Source organism: Palaemon carinicauda, chromosome 42 (assembly GCF_036898095.1).
Source record: "Palaemon carinicauda isolate YSFRI2023 chromosome 42, ASM3689809v2, whole genome shotgun sequence".
NCBI classification, from domain to species: domain Eukaryota; kingdom Metazoa; phylum Arthropoda; class Malacostraca; order Decapoda; family Palaemonidae; genus Palaemon; species Palaemon carinicauda.
Genome location: NC_090766.1, coordinates 42,796,406 through 42,822,264, shown reverse-complemented (window position 1 = coordinate 42,822,264; position 25,859 = coordinate 42,796,406). Strand labels below are relative to the sequence as shown.

Here is a 25,859-nt window from a genome sequence, read left to right as displayed (position 1 = left end):
GTGTGCCCGAGTGTACCCTCAAGCAAGAGATCTCTAACCCAAGACAGTGGAAGGCCATGGTACAGAGGCTATGGCACTAGCCATGACAAGAGAATAATGGTTTGATTTTGGAGTGTCCTCCTAGAAGAGCTGCTAACATAGCTAAAGTCTCTTCTACTCTTACCAAGGGAAAGTAGCCGCTGAACAACCACAGTATAGTAGCCAACCCCCTGAGAGAAGAATTGTTTGGTAATTTCCGTGTTGTCACGTGTATGAGGAAAGAAGAGAATGTGTAAAGAATAGGCCAACTATTGTGTGTGTGTCAAATGAGCCGTAACCAGAGAGAGGGATCCAATGTAGTATTGTCTGGCCAATCAAAGGACCATATAATTCTCTAGCGGTAGCATCTCAACGGGTGGCTGGTGCCTTGGCTAACCTACTACCTGGTTTTGACAGTTTTAGTAGAGTAAAGAGGTTTAGCACTTGATCTGACGAGGTAAATTAGAAATGGATGAATGCTTACTAAACAAAAAGTAAATTTATGTTAAACCATTAACCACATTTATTATGGAGAGGGAAAATTCTAATATTCCTATGTAACAAAATTTACCATGGAGAATTCCAACATTATTCCTCTGTAAGTTTAGATACCAAGGTTCCTTCCAAAGCAAAATATATTAAAAAAAAAATCCAGTACTAAGACAAGATGATCAACACTAGCACATAAAAAGATATTTTACATTAGTAACATTATTATAGAAGTGATTAAGCAAGGGTAAAAGAAGAAAGATAAAAATTTCCTAATCTCTGAAGTCAAGAGAAATGAAGTGCAATATCACTTCCTTAATTTTACAAAGTATATGAATTATCTTCTTGTCATAATATTTTGCAACCCCTCTTTCAAAGCAACTCTTTAATCAAGAGATAATTTTGTGACAAAAAGTAGGCACTAAGTTATATTAGTTCAGCATTCATTTACCGCCAATATTTAAAGTTAAAAGCACAAGCTGACATTCCTACTGAGCAAAAGTAAAACCTACCTCTATATCAGAATCTTCCTCCTCTTCAGTCGTTTCCTCTACTTCAGCCTCCTGCAGCCACTTCAAAAATGGTTGAGCCTTTTCATGTATTTCAGAGGCAGTCTCTTTACTGACGTATTTCTTGGAGACTTTCTTTCCCCAATCCAAGAGCACTTCCTCTTCAATAACATCACTGTCATACATTGCCTGAAACATTTGGAGAAATCTATTTAAAAAAGTTCATGTCAATTGAATTTCTTTACACACACAATACAACTGCGAGACTAGTATAAATAGCTGGATTGAATTTTATTTAACATGGGCTACATAACCCAGTTCTGAAGTCTGAGGCCATTCAGCACTCAAATATGTTCACGATAAAACCCTACAGTTACACAAGAAGTATAAGAGCATTCACACAAATAATTGTAATTGTAAAAATTAATGAACACAAATCCAAGACAATGTAAGACACTCTTGTGATTTTATTACTGCTCAGCCAGATTCTAAACCAACCTCAAAAACAAATTTGCTCACTACTAGATTCAAAACCAAGCTAAGAGCTTTCAAGTCATTAAAAAAAAAAAAATCTTAAATTAACAATCAACACAAAACTGATTTCTCAATCATCATTTTAAGTCAAAATTAGTATAAGTCTGAATTGTGACGGCTATAACTAAAAATCATTATTCCTGCCCCAAATCTTTCATCATGACACCAACATTCATTACAGGATATAAAAGAAGCTGAAGCTGTGTACTAAACAATTCCTGCTTTGGAAAACGTTATCAGGTATCAAGCCACCACTAGGTCTTTCTGTTCATATATTTCCTCAACTGCTTTAGCACTTGTATACATTTGGTTAATGTGTAATATTCTATATTATGAATATTTTCTATAGCTTTTATCTTTCTGCTAAAATTACTTTGTACATCACAGACGTTTATAGATGCATTGAGGCCATAAATAATCAATATTCTAATTCAAAATTTTATGTACATGATCAAATTTTTCTAAGTCTGAAATGAACTTTTTTCCCCAACTTACATCTCATCAGTAAATTGCTTAATAATGGAATTCTCATAGAAAATTACTAAATAGTATCACAAGTGGATGCAAATAGCTGTTCTCACCAAGTTCAACTTTGATAAAATATTTTAACAGATTTTAGTAAATTCTTATTGCTAGTCATTTTATGGGTCGACTAGTTTTGTAAAATTTTATTAAATTTTATATTCAATTAAACTTTCATTTCTAACCTCGTTCATAACTTTTCAAGATACTGCTTACTATATTGTCGAGTTGAATAAAGAGTGAAACCTTGTTATTTCATTCCTTTATCTACACCTATGATCCAACTGAAAAATTATTAAAAATTTGTCATAACTTTTTATAGAATGAAAAACCTAGGTACATCATAAGGATTAACATACAAAGTGACTATTACTGATTTGAGAATACAGAAATCCGATATAAAATTACCTTCAATATAACTGGAACCCTTGGGAGCAGTACAGACTTCTTCAGTTCTATCAATTTTTCCACAGCTCCAATGAAGTACTTCTGAGACTTGGGATTTCCATGAGTGAAATGCAGCAAGAGGATACGGTACTGAGGAATCTGAAAGATAAGACAAAATCTAAGTGACTGTTTAGTTCCTACGTCAAAGTCATACAGTCGTTCCAAAGTCCTTTAATTCTAACTACTAGGTTAACTTGAAAGTTGTTACATAATATCAAATAAACTGTAAAGTACTGATAAAAGAAACTATAATGATAAAATAATCACAGATAAGAATACAATAAAAATAAACAAGGGATCAGAAAGCATAAATTAAGAGATGCAATTATCTGATGGTGAATGCCATACAAAGGTGTGGTCTTAAAAAGTTCACATAAAGAAAATAAAAATGGTTGTAACCCCACAAAATAACATGATTTTAAGGCGGCCCACTTGCCCTCTTAACCCTATTCTTGTGTACCTGCAATGCCTGATATCTTTTATTGATATATTTAATTATGTTGCTCTACTTGTTATTAACTTAATTATTTTCTCACTCTTATGATTTTTATTTAGTTAGCTTTGCTTTCTCATATCTTTAACTAATTCCTTCATAATCTTGCCCTGCAGTAAATTTTACTTATTCATTTCAGAACTTTGGATATGATAGCATTCCAAAAATATATTGTGTGCTCTACTCACTACAGTAAATAATGCAATACAGATTACCAAAAGGCAGATTGAATCAGGTTTATTTCGAAGGTAAATGAAGTTCCTACACTTTCTCAACAAATTATATATCTGTAAAAGATGGTAATATTTCCAACGGTAAACTTTTATAATCATACCTGCTTAATTATATTATCATCCAATAGAACTTCCACCAAAACCATCACAGCTTTATTCTCCTTAATTTCGAGCCGCTCTGCTTCCGAGGCAATGTCTTTGAACAAGGATACCTCCGCACCAGGCTTTAGGAGGCCAGCTTCTTTTTTAGCCTAGAAAGATAAAAGAAAAACCATTGTAAATTTTATTGTATGTTCCCTATTTTCTCAACACATTTTCTTCATGTGACAGCTGGTCAACTGGCAAAATATACAAACGATAAATATAAAAGGGAGAGATTCCTACACCAAAATGCTATACAGTAAAAATAATAATAATAGTGGGAAGCAATTCCTACACCAGAACATTAAATAAAACCATAATAATAATGGTTAGTGTTTCCTGCACCCGAACCTTATCACATAGCAGTCAAAACGATTCAAAAGCAAACTACTGTTTCTCTAGAAGTCGTATTCTAAACTGTACCTTTATACCACACTTGACATGAATCACATCAAATTGGAAGGTGGCAGAGGATCAATAACACAAGGCAATATTAGGAAAATGAAACGATGCGAGATGAAGAGGAAATAAAATGGGTTAAACATTTTTTTTTTTTAAACAAAAAAACTTCAAGTCGTACATGTTGGGCCAAGTTGAAATGTGGGAGGGAATTGTGACAATTCTCATTTATGCTAGTGAAGACTGGACAGTTGTTATAAATACTCGATCGATATTTTCCTCACGCACTATGTTTATGCCCTAAATTGCTGAATCGCTTCTTTCATCATTAAGATTTTTTGCCAGCTTTTCTTTCAATTGACATCTTATGTAGGCAGTTATGAAAATTTGCTGTAAAAGCAAGTGCTTGCTAACATTCTTTAATGCTATAGGGTTTTGATAATTGTAACATTCATAGCCAAGAAATTCTTCCATTAAAAGAACTAATTGCATTTTAAAAGGCATCATGTTTGCGCCTTGATAAACGTATACATTCACGCATTCTGCTTCTAGCATAAGCCTGTCGACTGCATCGCATATTTACTTGGGCAAATCACTTTTATTTCAGAACAATCCCACTTGTTACTAGCAGTAACACTTTAGTGTAGGGAGAATAGTATCATTCCTTTAGCAATTCAAATAGTCTTCTTACTTTATCCTGTCAAGCATGTGCATGCACAGATTGGCCAGAAATTGTATACGGGCGGGGACTCTTAGACAGTCGATCATAGCCCGCATGCATAGGCTAAGCAGTATATATTATTGTGTGTGATCTTCCACCCAAGTTATAGGTACTGGAGTTATACCAAATCATCAATACATGATTTTTTTTTTTCATTACTATAATTTTTATAACCTCCTTTACTAATTTTTTGTCTGGTAATTGTCAAAATCGTAGCCTGGGACTAAAATCCTTTGTTAAGGACTGATAGAGCTCTTCCTGCACCATGTTGCGTTATCTTCACAGTTTCTTTTTTTATCACCAATATACCGTATGCTCTACTTGGGCATTGGGTAAACATAATTGTACTGTACATCCCATTAAAAGAAAAGTCCCCTTATCACATTGTACCTCTTGCTGACAATCGCAAAAGACAAACAGGCGCCACCTCTAGGAGTGAGCTACCAGCATTGTTCCAATAAGTTTTGCCCCTTTGGCAGGGACAGTTTTGGCATGGTTTGCTTTGCTAAGTACAATATTATCAAAACTAAAAGAATACATGATGTGTAATTAATTTGAATCGTACACTCAAATTCATAAATGGGCTAATTTGAAACAAAATATCTACAAGTACAAAACCTTTCCAAATACAGTGTATCAATGGCCTTTTTAAAAAATAAAAATATTTTAAGATATGTTTAAAATTATTTACAAAAAACTAGTTGTATTGAAAAGGAAACTTCATTACTGTACAGCATTATTTTCACATCAAAAACTTTCTCTGATCTGTGGTACTGTTCTGGTTGACAGAACAGCAAGGAGACTTTTGAAAAGCATTATTTATGTTTACCCCTTTTTATGAAAGGATCAAGTATTTTGGGGATATAAAGACTTCTGACAAACTCAAATGGGGCTGGAGAAAGGAAAAAAAAACCTGACAGAATACATCTTATGGAATTAAAAGTTTAAGAAAAAAAAAATGTAGTATACAGTCACCCACCACAAATAACATGTACTACTACAATGTAACATTACAAGACAATCATCAAAACATGTCCATTGTAGTAAAAACAAATTACAAGAAAAATATTTGAAGATCTGCTATGATCAAAATCTATTTCCAACGTTGCATACAGTCAGCTTATGAGGATTCAACCAGAGAGTACCAAATACTAATAGCAACATTAATCAAATTCCTCTCACCTTGCAATACTCGAAAAATACTTCTAGACGTTCACTTTGGGTCTTCTCGATGTCATTGGAAACGGTAAGATTTTTCACGCCCGATGTCAAGGTTTCCTGTCTCTCCTTCACTGCTCGCTCACTTGTATCAATACACCAATTGTCATCCTAAAATAGTATAAAAAAGAAAATATCAAATACATGCAGCTAGGTATTGGCCAGTAGTACTGTTTAATGTTCACTTGACATTGGCAAATGGAAATTGATTTGCATGAGGAAACTTTGAGAAAGCATATGACGTTAAACAAGCTAAGACTTCAAGTTTAATGGGGATAAAACAGATCAAATAGATTGAAATTATATGATGATGACCTATTCCTCAATATAAAACTACAAGCAACAAATTAACGTACATCTCTTTATATTGTAAAATATTTTTAAACAACTTCATGGCATATTTTACCCACCAAATTTCAAGACTAATAAAAAAAATAAATACTTTACAATGTATATCAAAATAATTGAGTTACTATTACCTCCTATAGATACAGAGCTAGACGATTTGCAAGGGTTGATCTTGAACAAAGTTTTCGAGTTCAATATAATTAAGCTCAATGCCCCCCCCCCCCCCCCATACCCAACCTTGCTTATTACTAGTGAGTTGGCCTACTAACCATCAAGAATTCTTACTCATAGTCATACATGATAGAAGTAATTTTATTTGTTCACAATTTCCTACCGATTTGAATAATTTTTAATTCATAACTCTCGGGTTCTTATCTTTGAAAATTCTTTGAAGGACATTGAAATATGATAAATAATATTAATACAACAAAAAATTATTGTTTTAAATATATCCAAATCAGTAAGTACAAAAGATACTGTATTGAAGCAAATTTAACTAAGAAACACTTTCAAAAATATGATACACTGTTTGCTCAAACAAGTGGGATGAAGAATAATTGTTGAAAAAAAAAAAAAAACCTTGGGTGACAAAAGAAGGCATTATTTATTTATTTATTTATTTATAAAAAAAAAAATATATATGCCTGGCTGACCATACCAATAAGAAGCTCCACCCACTATTACATTATGATTAACTCTTGAAGCGATTTAGATGGCAATAGTTTTAAACCTTGGTCTATTTGCATCTCATTCCATTTTTCACACAATTTTAGCAATGGTTAAATACCTAGTTGAAATCAGTTTTTGATGTAAATTATATAGACGATGTCATGTTTGTTCCCCTTTCTTAATCAAATTGCAAAAACAACTGCAAGCAAAGTATATTTCTTTATCTTGGTAAGTTTTTACCATATACTAATACCTTTCTAAAATTGCGTCACTGATTTCCCAAATTTGATGAGACAAATGGATAAGTCAAGATTGCATATCTATTTCTATTTTTAAAATGTATGTGCCATGAATAAGATCTTTATTTTAGCTGCAATAATTGTATTTTTTCACAACTCTGGTAAAAGAAACGGACATTTACAGTTATCGAATTGTTTCAATAGCAACCTACTTCTTACCTCTAAGAGGTGGAGTATAAATTTTGTATAGAATGGTTTGCTTAATTTTACATACCCTTTACAAAGTAAGATTTTTATAACTTTTCTTTTCTCAATTACAGAATCCTTTACCATTTATAAGTTACTTTACCTTTGAGGCTTATAAAACTTCATAAATCTTATATTGAATATTGAAACAAATATGTAATTACTGAAAATTTTAACAAAAATAAGGGTAATAACTTACGTCATCAAAATCACCAATCGTGTCATTATCTGAAGCGTCTGATTTATCAGCCCGAGGGGAGTTTGGTCTCAGACTTGCATTATGCGATCCATTTTCTGCCTTCTTTGTGCGATCTTTCCTCTTGGTACAAGAATTACCCTGCTGGTTGGGCTTGAGATCTGAAAAATTTTACAAACAACAACAGTGTAAACTAATTGTCAAAGAATTCAGTTTTTAAAATAACTGAATTAGTTACCAATGTACAGTATAATAAAATATGGGTCAAATAGAGCTAATGGTTAAATGTTAGTTACCAGATTCTATTGATCGCCACTAAAACACATTGATATAAATCTATCTTAATTTGTTTATCATAAATAGTACTCACCTGGAGGATTCTTAAGAATAAAGGTTGTCAGCTTGTGCCTCATATCCAACATTCCTTGGTAACCACAAGCTTTACAACTCTGCTTTATGGTAGCCTTCTTTTCCTGAATTTTGTAGAAAAAAATAAACATGTAAAACATATATCTTAGGAAGGAAGGAAGGCATGAAAATTATTTTCACATCAATAGCAATTAATATCCCTGACTTCAAATTTACACCACTCAAGAAGTTAACCTACTTCAGTTACTTAGTTTCCGATGCAAACACGACCAGTTTGGAAGCTTATATCCCATGGATATTTTGTGGATGAAAATATTGGTTTCAGTGATGACTATTACGTTATCATGAGGACTTAAACCCTCTGGTGGTCTTTCATAATCTATCTACATTTCTTTGTTAGCTATGTTACAAAACGTCATCGGAATTAGGTTAACACGTGACATCATTGCTCACAATACAATGTGTGCCCCTGACAGCAATTTTGACAAGGCCAGGATCACCAGGGGTAATACGTGGCTGTAAAAAAAAAAAAAAAAAAAAAAAAAAAAAAACAACTGTAGGGCCCTTTCTTCAAAAAAGTAAATCACAGTAATACACTGATTAAGATGCAACCTCCAATGTTAGGAAAAATTTTACACAGTTCAATACACCGCCGCCATGATTACTCTTCTGGTGGTCACATTTTAGGACTGCTCTTTTGGTGGCCACATTTTACCTTCTAGTAGTTGTCCACTTTCACTCACAATTTGCCCAAATCCTGCATAAACATTCTCTAAGATTCAAGAGTATATAAAACAGTTCTGGCATAAACCCTACATTAACAACAGGATCCTTCAATGGCAGTCTTCACCTGTACAAATTCATAAGAACAATAGATTAACCCTTACATTTGGATGCAAAACGGTCTCTGGATTTTCACATTCTGGACAGAGAACAAAGCGCTTGATGAAACCATCGAGAAGATCCTGCAATTTTGGTGCATCATGAGATCCATTCACAATGTAGCGGTCATTTTTGAAGTCAAACTGGGTCTGTGCTCCCAATTCACATCCAAAATACTTGCAAGGATCTGAAAAGAAAAACAAAGATTTTAGTAGGGAAGTTACAAAAATGATTTTTCCTCTACAGTACTTCTTGATTCTAATAACTGTAACAAAATTTAGCTTTCCTTAAGCTCTACTATCCTGTTTCTAAAATAGAGGACTTGTTTCTAAAATACAGGACTTCACATTTTTGGGGGAGATTAATAAAAAATTAACTGATATTACTATTATTACTAGCTAAGCTATAACCCTAGTTAGAAAAGCAAGATGCTTTAAGCCCAAGGGCTCCAACAGGGGAAAACAGCCCAGTAATGAAAGGAAATAAATCAAGTATCATTTTAAAACCAGTAACATCGAAACAGATATTTCACAAATAAACTATAAAAAGACTAATGTAAGGTTGTTCAACATCAAACCATTTGCTGTAAGTTTGAACTTTTTAAAGTTCTATCGATACAACTACCCGATTAGGAAGATCATTGCACAACTTCACCACAGCTGGGATAAAACTTCTAGAATATTGTGTAGTATTGAGCCTCATGATGGAGTAGGCCTGACTATTAGAATTAACTGAATGCCTAGTTTTACAAACAGGATGGAACTGTCCAGGAAGATCTGAATGTAAAGGATGATCAGAATTATGAAAAATCTTATGCATAATGACAGGAGTACGTAGGTCACTCCTCATAATTACTGAAATTAATGCAATAGATTGCCAAGTTGCTGTTGATGGGCACCATTGTGACTATAAGGATTTAATATCTGGTGCTCCTCAGGAATTGTTCTCAACCCCTACTATTCATACAAAAATATCACTCGTGCATCAAACAGCATTTTGGATTACGAGATCACTCGCTGAATGAATTAAACTAGCAAACCCAGGTGGTACTACAACACAATTACAATACTGTACAGTACTGTAATACTAAATGTTCTCATCAAATACATTACTGCTCCTACTTACACGTTGGAGGTCGTCCAAGAGCCTTGGCAACATCAACCATGTTAACAATGACGGTCTTGATGCCATTGCCTTTTCCTTCTACCTTTGCGATAAGCTTCGGCATTTTATACCGGTAGAAGGCATCCATAACACTTCGGTTCACGTTGTACGACATCTGCAAATTTCACAATTGTAGAGGTTAGACTTTGTAGGGTTCTGGAGATACGGACTAATCACCCATTTCATAATTAATATCTATATACCTTAACACATTTCTACTTTAAATCCCATTATAATTCTTAGAATGAATTCAGTGCAAAGAGCATAATTACTTCAAAAGCAAATACAGTTTCACATACCTTGGCGGTTTACTGAGATCTTGATGAAAACAGATCTTAGGTAAATATAGAAGAGGTGGAAACTATGATTTCAAGTACCGTGTACAATGTCAAATGCAGTTAGTAACAAAAATCAGCTACTAGGGGTTGCCTGACAATGCTCTCATGAGGATAGTAAATCCACTGCAAGTTCTGTAAAATGCAATTTATAAAATATAATAATCATAGCAAGAACTATATCAGATCAAATTAATTAAAAATACATAAAACATTCACGTCAATATAACATTTAAAAATTTATTTATTGCACTCTTACTGTAAAATAGAGTAGTGAGTATATTCATAGCTATAATTCAGGAAACATTGACATAATTCAGGTACCATCTAAGATCTAGAATATGATTTTGCAGAAGAAAAAACACAAACTATTCTATGTTTAATTAAAATCTATTGATAACAACTTAACTATGACATTCTCTTGACTTAAAAAATCTGTTTATTTAATGCAGTAAAGTTCTGGAATTGGCGAGCGATTCAGATTGCGTAATCTTCCTTCTGTTCCTAATTATTATTTATCATTTTATTACTTATTCCTATTCCTTTTCTCTTACACTTCCTTACCCCCTTTTAAATTCAAGCATTTCCTTTAAAATGTAAAAATGTGTATTCTGTAATAATTTCAGTTAAATGTTGACTTTATTCAGTAAAATATATGGATTAGAAAAAATACCATCACTCCCCTTGCACTAGCACCCCTCCCTACCTTACAAGTTGCCTCTTACTGAAAGGACCAAAATCTACCGAAGAATATTTTACATTAATACAAGAAATTGTGGGTAAATTTAGATACATCAAATATAAGTTTGTGTTGCAAACAAGTCTATTGTTTTTTTTTTTTTTTTTTTTTTTTGTGAAATACAGTATTGCACTTGTCATGACCTAAATCAAAATTACCAATACACCAAGAAATGTTCCAGCTTAGCAGTGCATGTAAACTAAGAAAAAAATTCAAGAGCAATTTTGCATGGGGCCAGAAATAGGTAATTCCTTTCTTAATTCCATTTCGGTGACTAGCTTTTTATAATAGTAATTTTTACTATCTGGCAGTCCAAAGTCCCAAAAATGCCATTGCAAAATTTTTGTATTTGAGAAATACAATTTGTACCCAAATTCAGACCTCTATTACATGCATACCATTCCATAATGATGTGAACTTATAATACTAATGGTATTCATTTAAAGTACAGTCTTTTAGATTTAACACATACAAATTCGAACACCAGCATTGTGATGAACAAAATTCCCTCAACTATTATTACTGAAGATACTGCAGTTAATAATAAATAATAATAATAAATAATAAATAAATTCATAAGCTTATAATATGATTACTGCATATTCAGAACAACCAACATTCCCAATGTTTTGGACATTTTGCGACTGATGCTTCAGATGACAATTTTTTCTAATGTTTTATTTTCCTACTGCTATTACAGATCTACAACGATTGGCACACTTTAGGACTTACCTTTCCAGAGCAGCAGTATGGAGGCAACAAACAGAGCCACATTCATAGAATAAATTTCAGGTTCTGACTGGGAGGAGCGTAACAGTGCTCCAAAAGATCGGTCTGCCTTTCTTCTGTTGTTTGGTACAGCATAAGTGGGTTCTTGGTGTCCACAATTGGACAGCAGCTACTAAATCAAATTAATACAAAGACACAGCTGGAAAAAAAAAAATATTCAATTTAGACCATATAGAATAAGTCTGCTGCAAATTATTAACTTTGGCAGCTTTTTACAATGAATTAAATTTACATTCAACTTCCAAGAAAAGACCTTCAAAGACCTTATAACTTATATAAGATATGTTCAACTTTACTTGCCTTTTGTGTTAAATGATCTAAAGATTGACTCTTTCCGTCCATAAAACAGTTTCCAGGTGGAGGGAGGGGGGGGGCTTCAGCTATGGAGGGTGGATAATATCCATAGAAATTTGCTCCACTCTTTTATTGGCAAACTTAGAATTTTTGCTCCTTACAAGTTAAGTGAATTTTAGAGAATCGTTTTCTATTCTTAGTAAAGTATCTATCAGAATCATTGGTTGTCCCTTTATTATTCCAAGGAATAATTTTTCTACTATATTTATCTTTAGTCACTTGAAAGAAATTTTCTTGGCTTGACTACGTAAACTCGGGTAAAGGATTATGGCTCTTTTAACCATAGCCAAGAAAATCAGGAGTATCAGAATAAGGACCAATTATTTTTTCTAAGTTGTCAAAAATAAAAAAAAACTTTTCAAGTACAATAATCTAAGATGCTTTTTGTCATCTGAATATTTATTTGTTCAGCATGTTACTGTTGCACCACTTGAAAGTCACATGGATTAGATATCAAAGCAGGGATGAAAATGCATCTACTCAAAACTGGAAGGCAAGGGGATAAGATCTTTTATTGGAAGTGCAAAGCATGAAAACACTATATAAAGCAGATGCTTTAGTCCAATATTGTATAGGTAACAATTTGAATAATGATTGACGAGTTCTCTGTGAACATCTCGTCCATTTACAGCAACAGTAATAGATTCTGCTTTCTAAATTACTTCTCAATTGCATCATGTAGGAATTAACAAACTACACTGGAAGAGGGAAAAGAAAAACAAGAGCACAAGGGCCTATTAGTGCCTTACCGAGTGCCAGTAAGCAATGGGATGATGTCGTATTTTTGAGGTGGGGGGCTTTTTCAAGTCACGAAGTCCTGAATGGCTGAAGTTTACGATGCCGGTTGCTATTAAACTGCCTATTTCTGAAATAAAGAAATAAATCAAAATACAAGAAGGTATGACAGACATTGTAATATTCCTCCAATTCAAGGGTGGTATCAGTCTTCAGTGCTGAAAATCTTGTAGATTATCTTCTTTATAGCACATTCACCCTCCCGGTAGCCCGGAGGAATGTTGCGACTAAAAATCATGTTACTATACGGTTTGCTTTCTAAATAAACTGGAAAGAATTATTTTATATATCTCCCATAAAATGGAGAATGATTTGCTTAGATGCCTACTATGCAAATTAATGTAGATTGAATTATCAGAAAAATATGGAAAGTTTCCAACAAAATTAAATGTGTCAAATCAGCCATTTCTTTCAATTTACAATGCTCAAAAGAGGGCCTCACTTCAAAAACATACTAGCCAATTCTTTATGGCAAAATTGTTACTTATGGGGAAGGTAGATGTCAGTTGAGCTCTTCTTTAAGTTAACAAAAAATGAATCCCGGGTAATCTCATTGAAGTAAAAATGTATTATTTGTATAATTACATTTTTGTACATTATAGAAAAACACACTTACCTAATATCAAGGGGAGAGTCTGGAGCGCACGCACACATAGACTGTATCAGTAGGCCTTCCAACGGCTCTACTTCTGATAAACAATTCTTGGGGGATATTTGTCCCTCTGAGGATAAAGAAAATACCTTATATTAGATTAAAGCTCATTATCAATGAAAGAGAAATGGTAATAAATAAGTTAAAAAGATCTTAATATTCTAACAATAACAGTAAAAACAAATAATTATCATAATAAAACCCTTGTACTTCTGTTAACTCAAGAAGCAATGAATAATTACCATAATTGGTCAACAACACTGAGTTAAATCCAGAGTAATGGTAGTAATTGCACTAGTAAAATTTTTTCAACCTACAGTACTTAGAGAATTGGAAATGCAACTTTACTTCCCGTTCCCCTTCAAGGATTAGACTTAAGTGTCGTAAACTGCTAGTTTAAAGGTGGGACGGTCTAGAAAGCTTTGAAAAGCCCTTTCCTTGGAGGACATGATCATGTCTCCAGGAAAGTAGCATTATGATTATTATTATTACTAGCCAAGCTACAACCCTACTTGGAAAAGCAAGATGCGATAAGCCCAAGGGCTCCAATAGGGAAAAATAGCTCAGTGAAATAAGGAAATAAATGAGAATAAATTAACAATAAATCATTCTAAAAACAGTAACAACGTCAAAAAAAATATGCCCTACATAAACAATTAACGTCAAAAACAGATATGTCATATATAAACTATAAAAAGACTCATGTCAGCCTGGTCAACATGAAAGCATTTGCTCCAACTTTGAACTTTTGAAGTTCTACTGATTCAACTACCCAATTAGGAAGATCATTCCACAACTTGGTAATAGCTGGAATAAAACTTCTAGAGTACTGCGTAGTATTGAGCCTCATGATGGAGAAGGCCTGGCTATTAGAATTAACTGCCTGCCTAGTATTACAAACAGGATAGAATTGTCCAGGGAGATCTGAATATAAAGGATAGTCAGAGTTATGAAAAATCTAAAGCATCAAAACAGAGATGCAAATATTCTACATACTGATACTACCCAACAATTCTGAACTCTGATTACACGTGGTTTGATTTCTGCGGAACTCTTTTACCTATATTAAGAGCTTTGATAGTACCTGATACTGGGAAGATCGATATAATGAAAGCTCTTGAATGATATGTGATTAACTTTCAATACATTATATAAAATTAAAATTAACAAAATTTCAAATTTTTCTAGTGTAAATACTAAAAAGTTAAGCAGGTCTGACAAACATATGCCATTAGCAAGTCAACGAGCAAGTGTTCACGTGGACTACTTTTGAAACCCATAAACAAATTATTTACCGAGCCTGCGCACCCAGGAGACCAAAGAAACATCTACTTTCAATGCAAACACTTTGGTAGAAAATCAAGAAACTCTATAACCTTGATCATGGCGGGAACAGGTATCTTCTTTTTCATTTGAAATGAGAATACATATTCACATTTTGTACGTTGCTTTCTGTATACTTTTATCGGTTAGAAAAGATAGAAATAGTGTATACTGAATTAAACCACACATAAAACAGTATGTAATGTATGTGTATAAGATATACCTTATTTTCACAATTTACCTTCCAATTTGAGCAATGTCTATCAGTAAAATGTTAATAAGCCACTAAAAAAAAAAAAAAATAACATCTGCTATATTGCAAAACCATATATCATAATAAACAGTAAAATTAAGTTCCTAAAAAGGTTTAAACATTTTGAAAACATCTTATTCTACATGCAAGTGTTTACCTGGTAATAGCTCCAGCATTCAGCTATTTGGTGGCACTGGTTTTTTGCATTGGGAGGAACATAGAGAGAAGACGTCCCTTTTTTTGTTTCATTTGTTTGATGTCGGCTACCCCCCAAAATTGGGGGAAGTGCCTTGGTATATATATGTATGTATGTATAAAATATGTACTTCCATACGAGGTAATGTACAGTGCTCTTGCTTTTAATTTGTTTGGCATTATGTAGAGACAAACTTGTCATCACGGCACCGAAGAAAGTTCCTAGTACTGTACTTGTGATAGTAATTGTGCTTATCATAAGATAAGCCAGATGATAAAGGCGAGGCTATTACCACTTTAACGTTCTTGGATGACTGGTTTGATTATCATACTTTGTATTAAACCATTTAAAACCATGTTAAAGATACTGTTCTAGGGATGAAGACCACTTCCACATCAATAAGAGGTACAATCTACTAAGTAATTTGTCTTTCTCTTTGGATTGAGAGGCAGTTTCATAATTGCATGCCTGTGCGATAGCAGTTAAATTCTCTAGAGATGACAACTAATTTCAATTTATAAGTGTTATACAATTAAACTTTAGAATTTGCTTAATAAGAATAAACACATGATACTGTATTAACATGGGATATCTTACCAGGTATTACTACATAGTCTTATGTTTTGAAAGTTCATGTGAAGTTGCAAGTCTTTAAAACAATTACACGAGATATCGAGTTAGGTTCATAAACTGTCCAGTAAGCATAAAAATCTCTCAAAATATCTATACAAACCTATACTAGACATAATTTTGGAGAGCAATATTGACAAACTCTGTCGACAGAATCCTGTCGACACCCCAATATTTCAGCATCCTAAATTAATATGCCACTAAAATTGGACGTAAATTACCCCATACAGTAAAATTGGGCAATATATCTATTGCTGTAAATGACCCAGCTACCTGAAAAGGTTAGTATTTTAAGAACTAAATAAAATAACACTTGAAAAAAATCCAGATACTAACATCTTGGCGGTAACAAGCCCACTGATATGGGTAGAGCATTGTAACCTAACTGCTTTAGTAATGGAATTGGATATGGCATTCAAGCTTACACAGGGCTGGAACCCCTGGGGCCATTTAAGACTAAGAATGAGTTTTTAATGTATAGTATGTGTTAAAGGGGGAAAATCAATATCTCGAAGTATTTTAATAAAAAAAAAAAATATATATCCTTAAGCATTTTAGCATTCATTTTCTTGAAAAATAATTTTCTTATTATCCCGACCAACTACAAATTCACAAAAAGATACATCATCTTCCCAAGTTTATTCCCTTTCAAACTAAAATGTTTTCCTTTAAAGATTTAAATGTCCCTCATGAGTGGCACGGGCAAGGCACAAAACAACGTCCTATAGAATGACCACATATATAATCAGTGACCAGCCCCAATCCAAGCTAGGAGCAGGGAGGACTAAGCAATGGCTGTTGATGATTTACCAGGTAGACCTACAGGATTCCCAAAAGCCCCAATCCCTAGCTCAAGAATGGTGAGGTTGCAAATACAAGAAACTGTAAAGCTTGATCGGGTCTCAAAACCCCTTCCAACAGATTACCAGGCAGGGATGCTTCCAATGGGCTATCACAAGATTTAAAGTTATCAACTTATGTATATATATATAAAAAAACAAAATTCTTAATAAATGGAATAACCAAGAACCTCGTTCAAGATTCTTTTGAAATCAAATACAGTTCTGTATAAATTTTTTTCAAAGTACAGTACTGGCAAACATCAAATTTTAATGTAATTTGTTTTTTGCCTAACTACACAAACACAAGTTCTTTACATAGCAGATACAAATTTGCGTTAGCTGGAAGACTGCTATAAAAACTTTTAACGAGGTGTCAACAACCATTCTGGTTGTTAGCTGTGGAAGCAACCACCACAACCTCATGCACAACCACCCTACTTTGATTACAGACGGGACTTTCTGAGTTAGACGATGGCAGCTAAAATTTGTATGAAGAACTCAGGTTTGTATAGTTAAGAAAAATACAGATTACTTCAAAATTTGTCATTTGTTCTGCATACAAGACTTCATTCTTTACATAGGAAACTCAACCAATGGTGAATAGAAGACCTCTTTTCAACTGGGTGGAACTTTAGTACCCGGAATTGCTATATCTCGGCATGACAATGCGTGAGATAAGCATCCTGATGCCTCGTAACTTGTGGCACAGCTATGACGTAGGGCCAATGTGGAAGGGAATGGAGAATAAAGTTTCACTGTCTATCATCGATAGGTAATAGGTTTCCAAATATACACCTAGGTTTACCAAGACCTCAACTTACACATAAATAAAATGGGGATGTAACCAAAATACCACCAGATATAATAGTTTAACAGTTATATGGGGCTTACCTGCAGTGATTTTTATTTCAATTGTGCCTATACAAACTATGTTTAGTATGAGGGCGAGCTCCCTTTGTGTGTTTCCGATAGTACCTCAGTGCTCTCAGAGGACACAAAAACAGCCATTCAGGTTCATCGGCTACTTCTCAAAGACACTAAATCCACAGTTATATACATTAAATCTGGGGTCGCAGAATGCCGGACTTTGAGTCTTCCCAACAAACTCAAGGACTAAGTTGAACAAGTACTGGCCCCATTCCCTTGAACAGGTTTTTGTCGAAAGAAAGACCATACAGCTCCCTGCCTCTCTTAGCTCAGGGAAAGGAGAGCAAAAAGACTGTCTTAAGAGTCAAGTCTCTATCAGAGGCTCAACTTGTGGCTCATATGAAACGCAAGACTTGCATCACATTCCACGTAAGTGGTCTAACTTCCGCCGGGCAAGCATGCTCACAGTTCCATACTCCTTTCAGTTTAAAGACCTAACTCAAGGGCGAGTGATAGCCTTTAATGGCAAACACTGAGCACAGTACAGTAATATCATGGCCTGGATAGACCAAGGAAGATTTCCTCCTGAGGTCCCAGACAACTGATTTGCCACTGTTTGCGAAAACCCTCTCTCAGTGAGGCGATAATGGATAACCTTCAGACGTGAAGTCGTTGGGACAAGACTGTCTTGTGGTAAATCTTGATATGCAGTTAACACGATAGGTTAGAAAGTGAGGGGTGAACTCCCTCAAAACCTCCACCAGCACCAGTAAAAGGACTGGGTACCATTCTGCCCATAGCTATGGCAGAGCTATCAGTTATAGATAAGATGGTCGCACACTGAGACTGTCGAGGACTTATTTCAAGAGGCATAACGGCTGAGGGGGTTGATGCATGTTGTCAGACAGATACAGTGGAACCTCTACACACGAACGTATCTACATCCGAATTTTCCAACATCCGAAGTAAAATTCGAGCAATTTTTCCACTCTACACCCGAATTTTATTTCAACATACGAAGTAAGCAATTTTCGTCGTACCGGTTGCATTCGAATTTTTCGACACGCGAAGTACAATTCGAACACGTTCCTACTCTACACCCCAATTTTTTTTCGACACCCGAGGTAAAGAATACCCGTGCACATAGATGGTACTCATAGCGCCGGATGTATTTCTTATTTCCGCCGATGGAAGGCAGCATTTCTACATCGGAGGGACCCTCAATTAGCGAGGCTTGGGACATTCCTCTGTTCTCGTCGGCTTCGTGTGGTTGTGCCCTGTACGTTCTGCTATTAACTGTGTTTTAATCGTGATTTTTTACGTTCATACTTTTACGGTATTTTACGTAAATCATGGATCCTAAAAGGCTTAGTTTTGCAAGTGGTAGTGGTAGTGGTGAGAAAAGGAATAAGGAAATGCTTTCTTTAGAAGTAAAGCAATGAATTATTGAAAAGCATGAGCGTGGCCACGTCCGTGTGAGTGAACTTGCAATAGGCTCGGCGCAAATAAAAGAGGTGTTAGGAAAATATCAAGACGTGGTCGACTCCATCGACAAATACCATCCAAAGAAATTGCAGGTTTGTCGTGTAGTTGCGCAGTTTGATGATGTTTCCCTAACTTGTTTTCGAAACATTCTGAAAAGCTGTACCAAACAACTTTCTATCGATAGCTTCTTTAAAAAACTACAAAGCGAACTCGTGATGAAGAGGATGGAAGTGGTTCAAAGAAAACGGCAAAGAGTGAAGAGAAAAAAATTCAATCAATTTTAAGTGGAGAGTGAAAGTGATTAAAATTAATCATCAAAAAGAAAAAAAGAAAATGTAAAAAAAAATATATAAAATATGAAAATAAAAAAAATAAATAAGCTAAGTTAGGTTAAAGTTCACTTAGTGTAAGTTAGAATAAGTTACGGTAGTGTACGTTTATCGTAGTCAACCTCTCTACCTCCTCACCGCCCGTCCGTCTCCTCTCTGCGTAGCAAGACCAACAACACCTGCGCTGGACTTTCTAAGGTAAAGTGACGCTAAAAACCTGTTTCTTATTTATTATTTCTTGATCATTATTCTTTTTTACATGTCTATTATCTAATTTAGAGTGCATATTGTCATGTGTAATTATGTGTAGTAATCTATTAAGGAGTTATCATAGGTTTTTGGGCTCAACCACGGATTAATCCTATTTCAATGTATTCTTATGGGAAAATTCGTTTCTACATCCAAACATTTTCTACATCCGAAGTCGGTTGTGGAACGGATTAAATTAGTATGTAGAGGTACCACTGTAATGGAAGGCATCCTGGAATGAACCACACGGGTACTTGTTCACTATCCGAGGACTCCAAAGACCGCTCGGATCAAACTATCAGTGTCTTCCAGCTCAGATTGTATTCTAAGATGTTCTTGCCCAGCATGAACCTGGCTGACACGGAGATCACATTTCCTCTGTCCAACGCAGGATTTCTAAGGATAGTTAGTATAGTGACCTTGTTAAAGTAAGCTACTACAGTACAGTTGTTATCGCTCATCAACACTACCACCTGCTGAAGAGGATGGCATTGTTGAGCAAGGAATGTTGCTTTCAACTCCAGGAGGTTTATATGGCAAAGACACTATGATTCAGATGACTGTCAAAAGGCCATGTGCTGTAACAAGTGACCCGCCAACTTTCTTTTGATGCATCAGTGAAGAGTATTAAATACGGAAGAGAAGAAAGGAGGTCTACAACTGAGAAAGTTGTTGAGACTTCAACACAGGTTTTTGTTTTGCTTTGTCCCCATCAGAATGAACATCCCGTGAGGACTCGTGTCCCGAGATCAAACATCTTCAGTTGCCATTGTGGGGAGCGCATTCAAAGACGACCATTTGACATGTGCTCTAACAAGGCCAGTTGACCTTACATTCTGTAACACCGATGGGCTGGCAGCGAGTTTCATTGGATGAAAGTTTATGCTGATAGGAAAGGCTCGCATGACCGGTATTTCTCTTCATCCCTTGTTTACCACAATCCTGAGATTGACGTAAAGCCAGAAAAGTTTGTCTTGATGAAAGAAAAGGGCTTACATCGACTCTGCCAGGATCTGCCGGTTGTTTAGCTGGTGAAGCAGACTAATGCCGGCGGTGTGGAACCAGGCTGGGACTAAGGTGAACACTTGTGGGGATGTCAACAGGCAAAAGCACAGTATCCTGAACTGGTATACCTTTCTGTAGAACACAAACCAGTTACTTCCTTGTTGTGAAACACAAACCAAAGTTACTTCCTTGTTGTCAAACACAAACCAGAGTTACTTCCTTGATGTGAAACACAAACCAGAGTTACTTCCTTGATGTGAAACACAAACCAGTTACTTCCTTGTTGTCAAACACAAACCAGAGTTACTTCCTTGTTGTGCAACACAAACCAGTTACTTCCTTGTTGTGCAACACAAACCAGTTACTTCCTTGTTGTGCAACACAAACCAGTTACTTCCTTGTTGTCAAACACAAACCAGAGATATTTCTTTGAAGATGAATGAACCGGGATCTGAAAGCATGCATCCTTTAGGTCCAACGAGATCATAATCTTTACGTATTATGGTCTGCCTGAGCATGGCAGCTGATTCAAAGGACTGTTACTATCCAGGGTTTGGCCCCGTGGCAATGTCATCTCCACCATCTGAATCTAAGGAAACCGCCTCTCTAGTGGTACTGTAGGAAGGAAGCCGTCCCTATTATCAAAAGTGGAAGAATCTTTCAATAATTACACAAAGATTTCTTACGCTTGCACTTGGTCTGATGTCGTTATTAACTTTAATTGAAATATTATCTGGCAGTCGGTTAATATATTGACGAGATCCTATAAACAAGAACAGGTAAGATTTTCGAAAGAAACAAATAACACAAATTCTTAATTGATGGCTGAGGAGGGGACAGGTTATGCGGGGAAAATAGAACGCTTACTGCAGAATTGCATATAGATTGTGGATGACATATTTCTTTGATGAAGACTACTACACTCATCTTTAACAAATTTACTAGATGCTTCTTCCCCCGTAGGGAAATCGACCATGTTCTCGATGTCTCACCCTCGTACTCTGGTTCTTTGGCCATGAAAGGGCTGCCCATGTTGATAACCTCTCTGGGCTCATTTTGCCTTTGGCCAAATATGATGTTCTTATGAGCTTGCCTTGGTACTGGAGAAACCTTTATAAGTGACAATTTGGGAGGAAGAAGAAATGTTAACGACCTAGGAAGGAATTTTGATCCGCCCTCCTCCACTTCTCGGTCACTACCTCGATATCCTTGAGAAGAAAACAAGGACCTTGCTCATACAGAGGAGTTTCAGAGAAAAACATTCTTCCTCCTTGGCAAAAACCTCTAGAATCTAGAGATGACAGTGTCACGCCTCTTCCAGACCCCACTGGTTGGCTGCATTGCGAGTTAGAAACTTCATAAGACCTTAAACTAGTAAGAAAGTACCGACTGAGCCGACAGCTTCTCCGCAATCAGAGACTGGGCCAGGCCTGAAACTACCATATCTAGGGGCAGAGGAGAAGGGTCATCATTTATGACATTACTGTATATTACTTCCCATGCCTCACATGAGGAGGAGGAAGTATTTCCATAGAACAGCCAGCCCTCAGGGAGTCCTTCCACATGAAAATATTTGAGTCAACTTTCACAAGAGATCTAGCAGCAAGTTTTGGCCATGGAAGATTTAACCTTGATCTATTGGCCTTATGAGCAAGGCATAAAATGTCTAATGGTGTGTCTCCCTTTAGGAGGGGAATAGCCAAAGGTGTTAACCTGACATGCATGCTAGGACTTGCATGAAATTAGACTGACTTGCCTTCTTCATGTCAGGTTCCTTTAGGATAGATGAAGCTGCAAGATCACCTCCAGAACCGTCTGATTCTGTCGTCATCCACCTCAAAACCCGATTCCAGTCGAGTCTGAGATGGGTTGTTGTCGTAATCGGGTTGTGCAACAGGAACAAGTCCCAGGAGGGTTGACTCCTGCCTCACAAGTTAAGAGAGAAGTTGCAGCACATTGAACATGCTACTAAAAACTTGGATCCTCCAAAAGCTTGGGGGACCAGTTCTTGGGATGCATGTTCGTGTCTTTCTTCTCCAGGGCCTTACCAGTGAAGAAGGCAAGGATGTTGGCATCCTACTCCTGCCCCTTATCTTAACAAAATTAGTAGGAGCTTAAACCAGGATGGTCTCCAGTTGTAAGGCCTTGGAGGAAGAAGCTTTCTTAACAACCTCAATTGCCAAAAGCCTGTAGGACTGTAAAAATCCCCTAGGAGATCTCAATCCCTTGTGTATCCTGGGGTGAAAAGGGTCTTCCGGAGGCAGTCTCCTGCCTCCTCATACGGTGCCTCGGGTTCACTTTTACAGGATACATACCGAGGTTCTCCTAAAAAGGTTCCAATTCAGCAGAATTTGGTTTAAAAACGTGCTCCGAAAGTGCACTGGAGCCGAAGGAGTTGGCCCCCAAAGGAAAATAGATGCAGGCCAGTGAGCACGAGCAACCTTATTTCCTTGAGACACCGAGCCTTGTGTCAAAAGGCACCTCAGAGGCATGGATGAAGAGCTTTCCCAGGACCTACAAATATCTCTAGAAAGTTTGAAAACATAGTGGTGTCTTATAAGGCAGGCATACTTGCAGAGGTTGCTTTAAAATTTCTTCTAATAGGAGCCTCTTTCAAGACCGCTGTAGGCTCACGAATAAACTACAAGGTCTGCATAGGAACACGTGACTGTGTTGGACACATTATGGCAGTAAGTGGTGCATCAGTTGTTCGTGATTAGAAGCCTTACTTCTTGTGGGAGAGTTTGGCCTAAAAGGGGGAAGGGGGTGAGAAGCAGGAAGCACGTGGCTATTCAAAGCACCCTTCCTGAGCATGTCGACTGTTTAGTGGGTTGAGGGCGCATACAAGGCACAAGTGGGCATGCAAGATAGTGAGCAGACCTCACTACCCAGCAAGGTGATAGCAATGGTAATGGCACCAGGCAAGCGTGCACAGTAGCTTGTGTGCGCAAGGTACCACGCTATGAAAACCACCTGCCTGCTCGAATATCATTACAAGTCATCCACAAAGCTATGGCGAACAGGTGCCTAAGAGCCATCTGGGGAAATGAACTCCAAGGTGAAAGCAGCCACTCACGCTGGTGATGGCACCTGCTGATGGTTCCGTAAAGCTTGGCGTGCTTAAAAGGGAGAAGATGGTCAAGTCCAACCTCATGTTAAGGAAGCTTAGCTCGTGGTCTTGCCATTAAGGATGAGGGGGCTGGAGAGACACTTGTCTGCATGTAACTCCTCTTGCTTGTCCTGCTCAGCCACCCGTTGAGATACTACCACTAGAGAGTTATGTGGTCCTTTGACTGGCCAGACAGTACTGCATTGGATCCTTCTCTCTAGTTGCAGTTCACTTTCCCTTTGCCTACACATACACCGAATAGTCTGGCCTATTCTTTACAGATTCTCCCCTGACTTCATACACCTGACAACACTGAGATTACCAAACAATTCTTCTTCACCAAAGGGGTTAACTACTGCACTGTAATTGTCCAATGGCTACTTTCCTCTTGGTAAGGGTAGAAGAGACTCTTTAGCTATGGTAAGCAGCTCTTCTAAGAGAAGGACACTCCAAAATCAAACCATTGTTCTCTAGTCTTAGGTAGTGCCATAGCCTCTGTACCATGGTCTTCCACTGTCTTGGGTTAGAGTTCTCTTGCTTGAGGGTACACTCAGGCATACTATTCTATCTCGTTTCTCTTCCTCTTGTTTTATTAATTTTTTTTATAGTTTATATATGTATTTTGATGTTATTCTTAAAATATTTCACTTTTTCTTGTTTCCTTTCCTCACTGGGCTATTTTCCCTGTTGGGGCCTCTGGGTTTATAACATTTTGCTTTTCCAACTAGGGTTGTAGCTTAGCAAGTAATAATAATAATAATGTGAGCTCATCCAGAAGGATGAATGCGCTAGGGTGATGCTAACCCTATGAGAACATGTAATCCCATCTTACCCAGCATGGAAACTCACCCCAGGGGTGGGTGAGCAAGGGGAATGATCACCTGAGCACTACCCCTGACAGGAAGGCAAGCCTGACCTCGTTCTTGTCAACCAGAGGGGTGAGTGCACTTCAGCAACACTCATCAGAGGGCTACTCAGCAGATCATCCAATAGGAGATTATCTGCTACAGAGGACGAAAGTCCAAAGGATGAGAGACTAAACAATGTATTCCCAGAGGGCAAAAAATCCTATTTGGACATCTTCCTCCTCATACATTACTGCTCCCACAGGGAAGACCACTCCTGACACTCTGTGTAAGGAGATGCCTCCATGCAGGAGTGTCCTTTGCCTCTGCACAATGGGCAGAGCTGGTAGGAATCCATGAACGTGTCGCAAGAGCTGCCTGCTATGCCAGGACATACTAGTGTCGGCAACCTTAAAGTCAACACTCACGGCCGAAAAAAAAAAAATCATTATTGAAGTCTTTATAGACAGCCAGTCCCAGGAGAATGTAAGAGAATGTTCTCGGCCACAACTAAAATCAAAGAGGGGTTATTGTGAGCAGGGGGATGCTTTCCCGCTACCACTGGTAACAACCAGAACGGTTGTCTACACCTCATTACAAGTTGTTACAGCTGTGTTTCAGTTTAGGCTAATTTCTATCTACTAAATAAAGAACAAGGGTTTGTATTCATGTCAGAACAAATAATAATAATGAGCAAGACACAAAATTATGTACAGTATATCTAAACAATGGCCAATTTTACTACCAACTGGTACCTTTGAATTTCCAGACTATCATAAACCATGAAAGCATTTTTTATCTTAGTTATTAAAGCTTCGAATTAATTACCTAACGCATGGCCTCACTGTACTTACAGCAATGAAAAAAAAATTATATCTACCATAGCTCTAGAATTTTTTTTTTAACCGGTACAAAATTAATTTTCTTCCCTCGGCTTCCAGAACATTGATTAAAATCCTCGATAGTCATCAAAATAATTCCTAGAATATATAACAATTCTACAGCCCCACAAACTATGATTATTCAGCTTCCTCTGTATTGATTTGAAATGTACAGCTGCCAGTGGGGCAAGAGAAGGACCATTTTTTCACCCCGATATCACTGAAAATGTCTTGGTAACAAATTATCATAAGTAGAAAAAATTCAACAAAATCTATAAAGTAACCGTCAACATAATACTCAAGAGCATAATTATGATATACTGAAGTGAACATTTTGGTAAAAA

At 36.4% G+C, this 25,859-nt stretch overlaps 1 protein-coding gene across 4 annotated transcripts in view; it reads right to left on the bottom strand.

Moving 5' to 3' along the window:
* eIF5 (eukaryotic translation initiation factor 5) overlaps positions 1 to 25,859 on the bottom strand; it is a 51,824-nt gene that overhangs the window by 2,739 nt on the left and 23,226 nt on the right. For all 4 annotated transcript variants that reach the window (XM_068365064.1, XM_068365065.1, XM_068365067.1 and 1 more), the window contains 12 exons: positions 13,466 to 13,571; positions 12,804 to 12,919; positions 11,644 to 11,839; positions 10,137 to 10,307; positions 9,799 to 9,952; positions 8,679 to 8,860; positions 7,793 to 7,895; positions 7,426 to 7,583; positions 5,689 to 5,835; positions 3,347 to 3,496; positions 2,481 to 2,618; positions 1,020 to 1,205 (listed from right to left, as the gene is read on the bottom strand). In XM_068365064.1, the coding sequence (XP_068221165.1) occupies positions 1,020 to 1,205; positions 2,481 to 2,618; positions 3,347 to 3,496; positions 5,689 to 5,835; positions 7,426 to 7,583; positions 7,793 to 7,895; positions 8,679 to 8,860; positions 9,799 to 9,952 (1,218 nt within the window). In that variant the 5' untranslated portion in view covers positions 10,137 to 10,307; positions 11,644 to 11,839; positions 12,804 to 12,919; positions 13,466 to 13,571. The remainder of the gene's footprint in view (positions 1 to 1,019; positions 1,206 to 2,480; positions 2,619 to 3,346; positions 3,497 to 5,688; positions 5,836 to 7,425; positions 7,584 to 7,792; positions 7,896 to 8,678; positions 8,861 to 9,798; positions 9,953 to 10,136; positions 10,308 to 11,643; positions 11,840 to 12,803; positions 12,920 to 13,465; positions 13,572 to 25,859) is intronic.